The sequence below is a fragment of the Orbicella faveolata genome, unplaced genomic scaffold (genome assembly GCF_042242905.1).
Source record: "Orbicella faveolata isolate gen_17 unplaced genomic scaffold, um_ofav_v1 contig_13, whole genome shotgun sequence".
Lineage (NCBI taxonomy): Eukaryota > Metazoa > Cnidaria > Anthozoa > Scleractinia > Merulinidae > Orbicella > Orbicella faveolata.
This window is the reverse complement of record NW_028301540.1, coordinates 15,467,269-15,482,348: the sequence shown is the minus strand read 5'-3', so window position 1 is coordinate 15,482,348 and position 15,080 is coordinate 15,467,269. Positions and strand designations below refer to the sequence as shown.

Below are 15,080 nucleotides of genomic sequence, written 5' to 3'. Positions count from 1 at the left end.
AATGTTTGGGGTAAATGAAAAATTCACAGTTTTAAAATATATTTAAAATAAAGATAAAGGCGATAATTTGCTGTGATGATATTTCCTTGGTTTGTTGTTGACAAGAAGTTCAAAACCGCGCGGTGAAATTTAAGGCGCAAATTTACTCATAAGAATAAGTAAAAGCTTAAGAAGTTCATTGAGTTGAGATGGAGTGTAATTGCGGTATTTGGCATTATTATTTGTAAGGTCTGAATGTATAGGGAGTTTAATAACAGTTGTTATCGACCTACAATAAGTGTTAAAAGTTGTCAAAAGAGTTAACGCACGCGCGCGCCACATTCGAAAAAAAGGGAAAATTTTGGCAAAAATACAAGGACAATACAATTACTACGTTTTCTGTTTGCTATCCGCCAATGTAGTAACCCTGCGTGTCCATACTTTGCAACGCTCAATAACTAACGCATGCAAAGATTGTAACACTAGAATAAACCGAATTCGGAAGAAAAAAGTTTGTCGACAAAATTACCGAGAATGTATGGGAACGAAAAGAGACTTTTCGCGTCTGCTACACGCAGTTATCGTAACCTCAAACGACACTTGCAAACATTCGGACATCAGAATAAACAGATTCAGAAAAGATAAAATTTCAGCCAGAAAATTACGTAATTGATCACATAGAAACATCGACTCCCCGTCCCCGGACATACCCCGGGCATTTGACTCGTCGCTGAGCGCAGGGGTGGGGTGGGGAGGGGGGCGGGAATTTGAAACCAAATGGAAGGGATGGAGGGGAGGGGACTTGGAGAAATTCGCGCACTTTTTATTTTGGGGTTGGCCGGAAGCGGGATTGTTGAAGTTTAATTCGCGTCGACCGGTACATTACAGTCATTACAGAGTGAAAATAATTGAAATTTTTCTTCCTTTTTTCATGGATATGTTCTCAGTTCTTCTATCTTGAATTAGCAGCTTGTAATACGTTAAGAATTTTAAACACCCCGTCATATTTAGGTGTTTCACCTTACACCTGAGGTATAAGAAACCCCAAATAGTTATTTGCTATACTGGTAATAACAAAGGTTGGGCAGTCCGAGCGAGATCGATGGAAGGAATTGAAGAATTAATAAAAGTTGCAGATGCGTAGTACCATATAATAGTCCTACATAATTGAAGTTAAAAGAGTATCTGGGTAAGCCCGTGAAAAGGCTCTCTAATCGAGGATGGAAAGCGGGATGAAAGCGGAGAGAAGAGAGGGGAGGAGAGAGAGAGGAGGGGAGACGCCCCAACCCGCACCCCATTCCCTCCTCGGCCACTTCACTCTCATCCAGTTTCCTCTCGGCCCTTCCAGCTGCGGTCAGACCCTTCAAGCCAGAGCCTGTTCACAGGCTATATCTGGGTATACGCCAAGGTTATCAATAAGCCAATTTTGATGTGATAAAATTCTAACTTGGCTGCGAGACTTGGGGGAATAAAACAAAAATAATCTTTATTCCTTCCTCATGTTCGATTTGGTCTAGTTTTTCGTTTATTCCCCAAGCCCTTACGCTGTGCGATTGATGGAGTCGAATTGATGAAACGCAACAAACAATTTATTGTACAAGTAATCAGATACAAAACTTGAACATGTTAATAGAATGATGAATAACAAACTGTAACCAAACGAACTCTATTACAGGATTTGCAATGTCAAATACATTATCTCAAAATTTAAAGTAAGTGGTTATATCTAGCATTTAAAGACCGTTTCAGAGGTTTTCTGTCTTTTAAACCTCTTTAAATATCAAAATATTCGCATAAGTGCATCATGTCATGACGATAAATCCGGAATTTTCTGGCCGTAAAATTAAATGCGACTGAGATAACTTGCCTAATATCACGTATCGTTCTCTTGCCGATAATCAATATAATACAGTGGCGGATCCAGGGGAGGGGGGACGGAGGGCCCGGGCTCTCCCCCCGCCCCCCTTCTTATTTTGGGTAAAAAAAAACCGCACAAGAAAGAATAGCCGACAGGGCAAGCAAAAAAACAAAAAACGGGCCACCCCCTTAGCTCAAGGTCTGGATACCACCACCCCCCCCCGCCCCGCCCCCTTAGCTCAAGGTCTGGACCGCCACTGTAAGAGAGACAAGAGAGAGTGCTCGTAAACGGTGGATTGTGTATATCGTCACATTTCCTGTTTATCGACCCAAGTAGTATCTTTTCTATCAGAGGTCACTCCAAGGAACATAAGACGATCCTGATGTACATTTAGGACTGGGGAGCACTCTGACTGAAATGCAGTAAATCAAAATAAAGGCTGATAAGTCCATCCTATTTCTTAGCTAATGCCGTAATTTATCACTATTTTGGCTTCAGATTGACTATTAAATTTACTGAATATTAGAGCAAAACCAATAAAAAGAACTGACAATTGAAATTCCAATCCAAAATACGAAGTTACGTTCCATTGAGCGGGGCTTCTGATGCTGACGTCATATTTTCAATAATCGTGACACTAACCTTCACCAACATCGTTTCTGCTAAACACGCAGCAGTTCTGATATCTGTTTTACAATGTCTTCTATTGTAACAACCCTGGTTAAAGCGACTATTGGCTTGCTTGTGAATAAAGGCAGAGATAAGGTAGCGGAGAAGCTGAAAGATGGCGATGTAACAGAACAAAAATTCCGTCGATTGATCGTCCGTGAAATCGATGATATCAAGTCTAAGTTGGATGGATTATCAAGGAAAGATTTGCTAGCGAGTATTAGCTTCTTTGAGGAAGGAATCGGGTTTTTGTATGACGTTTCTGATAAGGCAAGGTCCAGAAGCGAGCCAGGCGCGTCAACAACACAAGCAGCTTGTGATGAAGCATTTTCTCTCGCCGAGGAAATGAAGAAGTTGGAGCTTATTGACCTGGATGAATCAGCTACGAGGGCTCTTTCTGACGCAAAGAAGAGATTCGAAGATTCTTGAAGAAAAGCAACAGAAGCCTTTGGTAATGAAGCTCTAGAAACGTCTGACCGTATTCTAGCAATGCAATATCGAGTCATGGCGACAATACTAGAGAAACTAGACAATCCCGAGGACGCCATATCACCATGTAGAATTTGCGTTGAAGAACTGAACTCTTTGTCAGCAGTTCAGAATAGTTTTGATGTTCAGCTCAAGAAAGGCCTCGGGGGAGTATGGGCTGGGTTTGTTTGGTAAACACGAACGCAGACAAATCATTTCCAGTGTTTGCTACGTCAATCGTGTCGTCTACGATGTCACGTAAACAGTCAATAAAGGCGTAGATCCCTGGATTTGGCCTACTGTTGATGTCGGAGAAGACAAAGTTGATCCTTTGCGCGACCAAAGATTAACTGAAGTATTGCGTAAGCACGGCATAGAACAGTGTTGTGTAACATTGTCATTTGGTCAGGAGGGTGAAGAGGAGCACAAGCTGAAGGAGCCAGTGTGTATTGCTACAAACTCCAGCGGACATTTCATTATCGGGGACCGCGACGATTGTACCTTAAAGGTGTTTGACAGCGGTGGTAAATTTGTAAAAACATTTCAGTGTCTGTAGTGAAGTCGTGGATACAAAGTTATACATTCATGGTGTAGCCACAGATGTGCATGACAACATCTATTTATTTATTTATTTATTTATTTAACATTTCTTTATACACGGTTAAAAATCATCAGGTAATACTAATATTTAAAGTTATATATATATAAAAAAAAAAAAATTAATACTAATAAACTACTAATAAACAGTCCATGCTAAATACTAATTAATAAAAATTGAAGTAGTAAATCCTAATTTAAATATTAAACTAATCCTGTTTTCCATGAATGCCGTGTCTAACTTTGCTTTTAAATTGATTAAAGGATTTTATCATCCTGAGATTGCAGGGTAGGCTGTTCCAGAGAGTTGCACCACTGTAACTAAAGCTATTTTTCATATAGTTAGTTCGTGGATGAGGTACAACCAGTTTGTTTTTGGAATCCCTTAAAGAATAGCGCATTCCACTACGTTTTAGAAATTTAGACGATAGGTATTCAGGAACCAAGCCATTTAAAGATTTATATACCATTAAGGCTTTCTGAATTTGACGCTGGGTACACAAATCTTTCCAACCCAGTTGTCGTATTAGACCTTTGGCATCAGTATCATAACTAGAGGAAGTTAACACGCGAGCGGCGCGGTTCTGAAGCTTTTGTAGCCTGTCCGACAAAGTTTTACCGCTATTACCCCAGACAAGATTGCAGTAGTCAAAATGAGGTTGAATTAGAGCACTGTATACATAAAGCAGTGTAGCTGGTGGAACAAAAGGCCTAACTCGTTTTATGGCACCGATCCCAGATGCAATCTTTTTAGACAATTTATCAATATGGGTTTGCCAAGTTTTTCGTCGATCAACACACCGAGCGATTTGACTGAGGAGACACGATTTATTGGAACATTATTAATTGACAGCTCAAGTGTATCTGGAAGGGTACTCAATCTTTGTCTGGAACCAATCAACATAAATTCAGTTTTAGTCGCGTTTAAAGTAAGCTTGTTAGAAGTAAGCCATTTGTTTAAATTACTTAGATCGTGATTTAGATTAGACTGTATAGAGCTCAGATCAGCTCCCGCATATGTGATGTGGGTGTCATCAGCATACATCCTAAGCTGACATGATGATAAGCAGTTGGGCAAGCGTTAATGTAAATAAGAAATAATAGGGGACCTAGGATTGTTCCTTGAGGTACCCCACATTTTAGCGAACAGGTTTGAGAAAGAGAACCATTAACAAGACATCGTTGTGTACGGCTAGTTAAATATGAGTTGAACCAGTCAAGAGCTATTCCTTGAACTCCGTAAAGGTTCATTTTAGTTAAAAGAATTTCATGATCAACAGTGTCGAACGCTTTTTTTAAATCGAGAAAAACTACAGCATTAACATTTCCGCGATCGATATTAAACGCCCAACTATCGGTAGCTTCTAATAGAGCAGTAACAGTTGAATGCAATGCGCGAAAGCCCGACTGTTGTTTAGAAATTACGTCCTCTTTAGTTAGAAAGCTATATAGCTGGTCATACACGATACTCTCGAATACCTTAGCAATTACTGGAATGACTGAAATTGGTCGATAATTATTTAGATCAGATCGCTCACCCTGCTTAAACAACGGAGTAACTCTAGCACATTTCCGATCGTCAGGAAATATACCAGAAGTCAGATAAAGAGACCGAAATAAGATCAGCACATTCACGGATTAATCTAGCAGAAATGTTATCAAGGCCTGTTGCTTTAGATCTAGATAATTTGTTTAGATGAGAAAAAACAATATTACCGCTAGTTGGACAGAAATGGAATGTTTTGTTGTTACAAGTGATAAAGTTAGTGTAGCTCGAATCATCATTTTGACCTATTGGAGGTATTTCATTGGCAAGTCTGGGCCCGATTGTTGAAAAATGGTCATTAAAAGTATCTGAAATTTCACTAGAATTATTGATTACAACGTCATTTACTTTTAGTTCTTTCACAGTCTCATTGCTTTTACGGCGAGATGTAAGTTCATTAATTGTTTGCCAAGTTTTCTTAGAGTTGCCCTCAAATTGCATAAAAGCTTTCGAAAAATAAGATGCCTTAGCAGTTTTGATCCTATTATTTATTGAGTTTCGCAGCTTTTTATACTTTGCCCAATCGCATGGATCATTTGACTTCACAGCTTTTCTCTTGGCAGCGTCACGATCGCGCATACCTTTCTTCAAGTCTGAGTTGATCCAGGGTGCCTTATGTGATCTTATACGTTTAGTTCTAGTAGTATATGGTGTAGTCGACAAATACCGTTTCACAGAAGGAGAAGTATTTCCCCGTTTTGCAACCCCCAGCTTTAATACCGAAGCTCGCAAGCTCGCTTCGGTTAAAGCTGGGGGTTGCAAAACGGGGAACTGCTGAGTCCCTCTCTGAAACAGTATTTGTCGACTACACCATATACTACTTAAAACAACGGGGAGGAAGGGACACCAATTAGAAACAAACGAGCCCGCTGTTATACCGTCCGAGCATAAGCGATGCTTCGAGCAACAAACAAATGCGCGTGGCTGATGCGGGGCCGGAAAGAAAGTTGTGGAAAGCGGTGTGTGGGGACCTTGTGCAAGCAGCACAACTACCAGCTAAAGAAAGGGATAAGAATGCCGCCCCATGTCGGGTCTGCGGGGTCGGGGTGCAGTGCGCCTACCGGTTATGCAGGGGCTGTGGAGGGAAAACTGTAAACCAGCGGCTAATGCGGAAGGGCAAAAAAGCGAAGAAGGATTTCGATCTCGTTCTGCTCGAGCTGAAGGCAACACAATTAGAGAAATGAGGATACGTATTATACCGCAAGGAACCATGGCAACCGCGGAGTCAAGCAACACACAAGAAAGTAAACAAATCAAACAAATCAAAGAAAAAGTGCATCAAGAAATAGAAGAAAGCCCTTACTGCGCCAGAGCAGGAAAACTTGTAAAGGTGTTGCATTGCAAAAAATGCTACTTGTACGGCAAAAATTATTTTGATCCTTTTTGCTGTACGGGGGAAAAAACGGTCTTTGCCACGATTGCTACAAAAAAAAAACATTTTCCACTATCTGGGATACCCAATTTATGACGTCCACGAGTACGACCGAGCCTTTATTAAATTTCATGAGACATAAGAAAACATCATCGAGATCGCGTGCAGTGTCACAAAAAACAGGTGAAAAAACGGGGGAGAAAAACCTTTTTTTTTAGCCAGTCAAAGCAACTGTAACAAAACAAAATGGCGGCGGTCTCTGTTTTCTGATGTCGACTGGGTTTCTTCAACAAAGTTTGAAATCGTAGTAGACATTGCCTGTTTCTACCGACAATTTAGCACCAAGATTCAAGATGAAGTTTGTTTTTTCTCTTTTTTCCATCGCATAAAACAACGAAACCGGCGCCCACACTAAAAAGGTTGAACCGTTCTCTTTTTCAAGTTTTGACACAACTGAAGGTCCGTATTTGTTCCGACCTTGGTTGTACAATGCAAGGACTCTGTACGTCCCCACTTTTATATCACGCCATCTAAGCGTTTCTTCTGGCTCTTGAAAGTCTTCGAGAGATGGCCAGTCGCGCTTGTCGGGTGGAGGTGTGTCAACAACATCGAAAGTTTGTCCACGATCCATCATAGAATACCAAATATACGCATCTCTTCAACAAGAAATTCAAAGATTACTATTTTGCCTCAACCATTGCAGCGACGATCTCGCGAGTAATATCTCGAGCATCTTTTTGCCACTCAGGAGTAAACATTTCTTCATGAACGAAAAGGCAGAGCATGTGGAAACACACAATCATCTTTTAATAACATGGAAGAAAACCCGGGAGTTTTTAAATGTCAGTTCGAAGCGGGAGGGTTGGTGATTTTTTTTATCATTTCTGCTTCAAGTCTGCCGCGGATGTCTTTCTCCAGTTTCTGTACATCAACATCAGGAAGCTTTCTCTTTGATGGCTGGCGAAGTAGTTTTGCTCGGACTTGTTCCTTTAGAGCGTTATACTGCTGAAACTCGGAAAGGATGGTGTCAAACTCGTGGGAAGACACTTCGTTGTTGTTCAAAGCTTTGGAGAGCAGTCTGTTGATTGTATCCCGCTTGGCAACGGCGAGCGTGGTAATCTCTTGATGTTTTTTTATTTTCGACTCAAGTTTTTTGCTGGCGATTATCAGCCCCGAAGAAACGAGAGCGAAACACCCCCCAGCGCCGCCTAAAGGAACTGTTACCGGCAGGCCAACCAAAGAGAGGGCGGAGCCAAAACTAGCGCTGGAAAAAGCTGCCGAGAGAACACTGGAGCCGGCGGCACTCCAATTAACGAACTTTCTCGTCCGTTTGTATTTTTTAGCAACGAGGCGATAGTAGCCGACCTCACGGTCCAAAGTGTTGGAAATCTCGTTGATCTTTTGCAAGCGGAAATTTTCAGAAGACGACGCCAGTACTGGATAGAGAGGCTCGGCAGGCGGCGCGCTTGGAGGTAACAGATTTGCTGAAGACATTGCGTGTATAAAGAAATTTAATTTAACTCTAATTCAAAAAGAAGCGGGAAGCTTTTGAAATCAAAGAGTTCGCCATTTTCGTCTTTACGCTAATGGTGATGGTATTTATAAACTCTTCTGTAGAACAGTCTCGCAAAACCTGTTCCGGAGAACCGTGGTAGCTTACCTTTTAAAAAGGCTTCCCTTTCACATCGAACAGGGCTAAGACATCCGACTTTTTGCCATTGAACAGATTCTTTTCTTCGTCGATCAAATTACAATGAATAAAATATGTCGTTAGAGATGTAATCCGTTTTACGAATGTTATAGTCTTCAACTTTCGCCCAATACCAAGCAAACCGGCTAAATCGCGATCAAGTTCAATCGGCTTTGTCCCAACCCCAAAATTTTTTATTATAAGCTGGCCAGCAGGTTGATTTATTTCTGTTTCCAACTTATAACTATATTTTGCGAACAGAACTTCTATTTCTTTTGCCAGGCTTTCTAAATCATAATACCCTGGGAGTAATTTACTAATTGACAAAGCTCTATCTTTGTCTTTATCTCCCAAGGAGGCTGAACCTTCTTTTTTCAAAGTGTCCCAGCTGTTGAATAAACTACAAGAAATGAGTTTCATGAAATGTACTTTCGGTATCGGCTCTTCAAAATAGATAGTCTCTCCATTCTTTTGTGTGACAATAGTGAGAACAACCATTTTTATATTTAACAAACAAAATTGTGTTCAAATACAATGGCGAATTTGTGGAAAGATCCTGAGTTTGTGAAAAAAGCAGATGCCGCCAAGAAAAAGTCGTGGACAAATTTTTTAAACCACTTTCCAAAAGCGGACAAAAGCCGGTTCGTTTCACAAGAAAGCATCGACGAGAAAAATAACGCAACAGCAGAGGTGTTTTTCAAAGAAAGCGAAGGCTCGTTTCAAAGGGTCTTCGGCTCAGACAGGCGGTATTGGAGCGCGGAAATGAAACAGGCGCTCGGTTTGGGAGACAGCGGGGGTTTTCCTTACCAATTGTCGCCACTTGGTTCAAAAGTTTCCTTGCCCATCCCTGCGGTACCTTTCGACGGTAAAGCGCCAAGCTTGAAGAAAATATTCAACGCCGAAATAAAAATCTACGTCACGCCTGGGCAATATTTCACAACAAAATTCAGAGAAATATTTCAAGAAATCAAACTCAGGCACACTTCTGGAACCGAATCAAAACACTGGTTAGGAGGGCCAGACATGAAATATTGGCCGCAACAGCTCAACTTCGCGGTTTTCTGCGCGACACAAGGTTGCGGAGTTTCTCGCGAAATCTTTGACAGCGGGATGAATCTCCCCCCGCAGATAAGAGCTTTTATATCTTCCACGTGTATTTCACGGTCAGGCGCATTTTGTACCAGCTAGGAGGTATTCAGAGCATAAACGCTTTGCCCGGAGACCCGACGTTCAGCCAAATGAACAATCATTAGGACGTTGCTTCGTACAAAAGGATATGCGACGAGTTCGGCATTGATCCCTCGAGCGATTTTCGCTTCACACAAGGGAAAAAGCACGGCTTGGGAAGTGTATACATTGGCGTGACAGGGCACGGGCCGTTGAAAACAGGAACCGCTTATCCAAGAGGGTTCTATAAATTCAGTGATGAAGGCGGTGCGGCAAGCAAAGGAAATCTGCTTTCTTTCATTGAACCTTATGCCGTGGCCCAGTATGACTGGTTCGCGCCAAACACAGCATACGGTTTGAGGCAGGTGGGGTTGTCGAGAATCAACCAGTCAATCGAGGCTTTCGTTTACTGCGTCCTGGGCGCGCAAGTCAACGTCCGCAGCAGCATTCTCGGCTCTGGCGGCCGGGCGAAAGAAGCCCAAAGCGAGTTCCTGGTGCTGATGGAAGGCGCGATCAGACAGCCCGACCTGGCCAAGAGCGTACAAAGGTACCAGCTTGCGGTGGATCAAGCGAAGGTCAGGCTCAATCTTGCTGTAGCCCCCATAGCCTGGTTCATGCCCGCGCAAATGATAATAAACACCGAAAGCACAATCGGTTACAACAACAAGCTGAAACAGGCGGTCTCCGGGATGAAACTTGGGGTGAACAACGAGGTAAACCCGGAGACAAAAAAAGCTGCGCTCAAACTAATGGCAGGCGGCCCGTCAAAAATTAACCCGCCCAACAGCCATCCGTCCAACCCGATACACAAAGCCGCAACAGCCGAATCAAGGAAATCAGCTTCTACCGAAACTCAGCAAGCACAGCCGACGGCACAAAAAATAGAGCCCAAGGCTCCAGATGAAACATCGCAACACGAAATAAACAAAACAGCTGTCATTGTTGGCGTAGTAGGATTCTCGGCTTTGCTGTTCATGGCTTGGCGGTAAAGTTAACGCCGCTTATTAAGATATTTTTCGAACAAAAAGGCCACCGCGGCAAGAATGAGCAGCCAGGTGTGCTCGGCCAGAAACCCGACGAATTGGCCGGCGGCTTTGAATAGAAAGCTCACAACCGAGCCAATCAGCCCGGGCAGCAGAGAACCAAGTTTCGCGGCAATATCTTTGAGGCCATTTCCCAAAGCTTTGCCGGTGGCTTTCAAACCTCTGGTGAGGGCCCCGATGACAGCTCCGATTGTGGTCCCGGCGGCGTTAGGAAAAGCGGTCAACGTCACGCCATATTTTTGGAAGATCTCTTTGACCCTTTCCATGAGAGGCCGCCCCCTTTCCCTTTCCGCAATCTGAGTTTGCAAACGCGCGATCTCCTCGTTTCTTCCTGCCACTCTGCCTTCTGCGGCTTCTTTGACGGAGGGCGAGGCATTCTCATCTTGAATGATTGCCTGGTCTTCCTCGTTTTGGCGCTGCAGCTCGCTTTCCTGCTCTTTCAGGTCGTCCAACGGTTTTGTTTGGTTGAGCCTTTCTTCCATGGCGTTTGTTTCACTTTCTTTTTGTGCGCGCAAGGTCTTGATTCTTTCAAGCTTTGCTTTCAATTTATCTATTTCTTGTACTTTTTTTGTAAGCGAGTCCAATTCTTTTTTCTTGTTTTCAAAATCGCTTTGATAGTTCTTTTTCAGTTCTTTCAGCCTACGCAGCTCTGCTTCACTTTCAAGATTCGAACCATGATTATCCTGAATGGCATCAATCTGAGCATTAGTTTTCCCGATTTTACCTCTCAGAACTTCGATTTCTTTCTTTTCTTCTTCTCTTTGCGAAGCGAGTGTTTCCGCCTGGCGTAGTTGTCTCTCTGCCTCTATCTGTCTTTGGCGTTGTTCTCTGATGGTGTCGCGGTCTTCAGCTATGATGTTTTCAGCTCTTGGCCCCAGAGCTGCTTTTTTCGCGTCTGTGAAACCTTTTTGTAACCCTTGGTCGCCAATCTTGAAAATTTTAGACTCACCTCCCCTTGGGCCAAATGAAACGATCTCAGTTTGACTACCTTTTTTGCTGAAACCAATTGGGCCCAATTTTTTGAAGTCTACCTTCGGGAACCAACTTTTGATTTTTTCTTTTGCCCTTTCAAGCATGGCCGGTTTGTCCTCGTTATGTATGAAAGGCTCGAGCAAAGGGATATTTTCTCCAACAATGAATGATGTCTCGGCATAAGAAGTGTCAGGCAGGCCGGACTGCTCGTGACGAAAAGTACTCATTTCCGTTTGTACGCCCTCGTTGTAGGGGGCGCCGGGTTGGTAGGGAGTGGATGCCGCACCTGGGTCAAAAGGTTTGGTTCTGTTAACCTCTTGTTCGTCATCATCATCATCGTTCTGGTTAATCCGGTTATCAAGGTCCGTGTCTTTGTAACCAAATTCGCCGCCTTCCGACATAGCGATATATTGTGAAGGTGAATTAATCAACATGACACGAGCGTGGGACAAAGAAAAATTCTGAGTCCCCGACAGGAATCGAACCCATGACCTCCCGAACACCGGGCGGGCGCTCTATCCACTGAGCTACGAGAACTCATGGAGAGCGAGGTCATTTAACTGAGTTCATATATGATAGGTGTCCTCCATACTGCTAGGATCAACGCTATCGAATTCATCGTGAGTAGTGATAAGTTAATAAAGATGGTGAATTTTAAGCTCGGTAATGAAATGTGAAGGTGAATTAATCAACATGACACGAGCGTGGGACAAAGAAAAATTCTGAGTCCCCGACAGGAATCGAACCCATGACCTCCCGAACACCGGGCGGGCGCTCTATCCACTGAGCTACGAGAACTCATGGAGAGCGAGGTCATTTAACTGAGTTCATATATGATAGGTGTCTTGCATACTGTTAGGATCAACGCTATCGAATTCATCGTGAGTAGTGATAAGTTAATAAAGATGGTGAATTTTAAGCTCGGTAATGAAATGTGAAGGTGAATTAATCAACATGACACGAGCGTGGGACAAAGAAAAATTCTGAGTCCCCGACAGGAATCGAACCCATGACCTCCCGAACACCGGGCGGGCGCTCTATCCACTGAGCTACGAGAACTCATGGAGAGCAAGGTCATTTAACTGAGTTCATATATGATAGGTGTCCTGCATACTGTTAGGATCAACGCTATCGAATTCATCGTGAGTAGTGATAAGTTAATAAAGATGGTGAATTTTAAGCTCGGTAATGAAATGTGAAGGTGAATTAATCAACATGACACGAGCCTGCAAGCCTGTTATTTTTTAAATTAGAAAAATAATCGCCGGTGTATTAATACACAATGTCAGTGCCAGAGAACCTTAGCCCAACTTACAACGAAAAGACATTACACGCCATGCAGGCCGAGCGCGCGGTCAAGCGAATCACCTTTATCCGCTCCGAAGCCAACCCCGGGGATAAGCTGTATGTTTCCGTGCCCAAGCTGAACGAGAACGAGGTTCTGGTGCCGAGCTCGCTAGCGCTTCGCTTTGACATCGACATTTCTGGAGGGCACGCCAACAACTTCCTTGTTCAGAACGTCACGCGGGCGCTCGTTGACAGGCTGGTCGTGAAGTTTGCAGGCACTATCCTGCAAGACACGGTTGGCTATGACATCTACAAAACTTTCGAAGACCTTTTCCTTTCGCAGGAAAAGCGAGACAACATGCTCCGCGAAGGGATTCAGAGCGAGGATCTATGCAAGATCCGCTCAGGCGCGGGAGACAAGAAAACCTCGGGCGTCGACGCTGAAAACAAGCTGAACGAGGTACACGGAAGCAAGTACCGGATCAGGCTTGACCACCAGATTTTAACCAACCCCGGTGTTTTCTACCCCCAAGCCCTTTACAACGACCTCACGTTCGATGTAAAACTTGCTAAAGCTATACATGTGGTCAGAGGCTCCCACACAACCCAGCTGAAATACAAGCTGACCAACATCCAGCTCGAGTACGAAATTATCCGCAGCAAGACTCTGGCGGACGAGGCACACAGCGTTTACTCCAGCGGCAAAGAGTTCACTTACGACCACGTGATGCATGACAAAGAGGTGTCTTTCAAAAAAGGAACTGACACGAGAATCAACATCAAAGTCAACGCCCAAAGAGGGTCACTAAAAGCCCTCCTCCTCCTGTTTGTAGAGCCGTATACTGCGGGCGACAGAGATTCAGAAAAATTCATTTTCCCGGCTCTGACGAAAGTCAGCGTCACGGTCAACGGCTCGCCCAACATGCTTTTCAATGACGGCATCGAAGGCAAGGACATGTGGGAAGAGGCCCACCGCTTCTTTGTGGAAGAAAAAAATAAAACCGAGCACATGAATGCGACAAAGTTTTACACCGGTGATAAGTTCGGGCTTGTGATTGACATGCGCTCCATGGCGGACCAGTCGATGTACGGCAGCGGCACCCGCATTGTGAACAGTACAGACGAGGTCCAGCTGGAAATTGAGCGGAAAGCCGAAGGCTCAGGCGACGTGAAATGCCATGTATTCGTAATCTCCGACTCCCAGTTCAACCTTATGGAAAGACAGCTAGAATCTGTACAGTTTTAATATGGACCCAAGCAAGATACCCTTCAACGCTCTCATTGTGGGGCCGACGAATTCAGGCAAATCAAGGTTTGTGTTGGACCAGATCTACGGCCCTTTCCGCTTCAAGTTCGACTACATCGTGCTCATCTGCCCGACATTCGCGCACAACAAGACCTACCACAGAATTGGTGAAAATGATCCAAAAATGGATGTGATAATGTGTGAGCAGCACGACGTGGAAAAGTGGTTGAAGCTCGTGAGATGGCTTTTCGAGGGCGCCAACACGCTCATAATACTCGATGACTGCGCAGCCTCCAAAGATGTGAAAGGGCGTACAGGCGAGCTGGTGAATCTCGCCTTTTCTGCTCGACATACGGGCATCAGCGTTTGGGTGCTGACTCAGAAGATGACCGGCATAACATCTTCCTTCCGGGAGAACGTGGCGACGATCGTTCTCTTTTACACCCCCTCGGCCAAGACCACGAAAGCCATTTTTGATGATTACGCCGGCGAACTCTCTCAGGATGAGTACAAAGGTCTGGTTTCAAAGCTGAAAGAGCGAAAGTTCTCTTATCTCGTGTTCTCGCTTCGCCACACCTACGGGGTGAAGTTATTTTGAATAAAAAAAAAATGGAAGCTGTATATAGCCTTGAACAATGGCTGAAGAAGAGGCCGCGTTAGCAGAAGTTATGAACCTACTTCAACCCGAGCCTGAGCCGTCGAGTGTTGTAGCGGGTGACCTTGTTCCAACCGCCCCCAGACCTGACACTCCTGCTCTTCGTGAGCAGCTGGCCGTGCTGGTGTCTACAGGCAAAGCCAAAGAGGCCATCGGAGTGCAGTTAACCCACGAGCAGGTGAAGCGCCTGAGCGACAAAGAGGTCGAGAAATACACCAAACGCTACGAGACGTACGTGGGCTCAAAGACAACAGAAAGCCTGATCGACAGCTTTATTTTTCTTGTATCCAAAGTGGTCGGAATGACCGTCAACATCAAAGACATCGACGCTTACCAAAAAGAACTCAGAAACGACTACATCATAAACAAAGAGCTCTCCAATCTGGCCGGCAACCTTGCTTTGAAGTGCGGCCGGTTTCTTGCTGCGGCCAACGCGGCGCTGATCACCACAAAACATGTTGATTTTAACTCACATTTGGAGAAAAAGGCCGAAGTAAAATCGGAAGAGCAATCCTCAACAGCCGCTGAGTG

At 44.1% G+C, this 15,080-nt stretch overlaps 2 protein-coding genes and 2 pseudogenes across 2 annotated transcripts; 2 read left to right on the top strand and 2 right to left on the bottom strand.

Moving 5' to 3' along the window:
* The first annotated feature begins 2,478 nt into the window (after window positions 1-2,478).
* On the top strand, window positions 2,479-7,345 carry LOC149115252 (uncharacterized; annotated as a pseudogene).
* LOC149115253 (uncharacterized) lies at window positions 3,561-4,494 on the bottom strand (annotated as a pseudogene).
* A 2,992-nt stretch (window positions 7,346-10,337) lies between the features above and the next one.
* LOC149115251 (uncharacterized) lies at window positions 10,338-12,254 on the bottom strand. Its single transcript, XM_089284786.1, has one exon. It carries the CDS (start codon window positions 11,793-11,795, stop codon window positions 10,338-10,340), a length of 1,458 nt encoding a protein of 485 aa, XP_089140912.1. The 5' UTR covers window positions 11,796-12,254.
* Window positions 12,255-12,643: 389 nt separating this feature from the next.
* On the top strand, window positions 12,644-13,894 carry LOC149115250 (uncharacterized). The gene has a single exon (XM_089284787.1). The coding sequence runs from the start codon at window positions 12,644-12,646 to the stop codon at window positions 13,892-13,894; it is 1,251 nt and encodes a 416-aa protein (XP_089140913.1).
* Window positions 13,895-15,080: the final 1,186 nt, after the last annotated feature.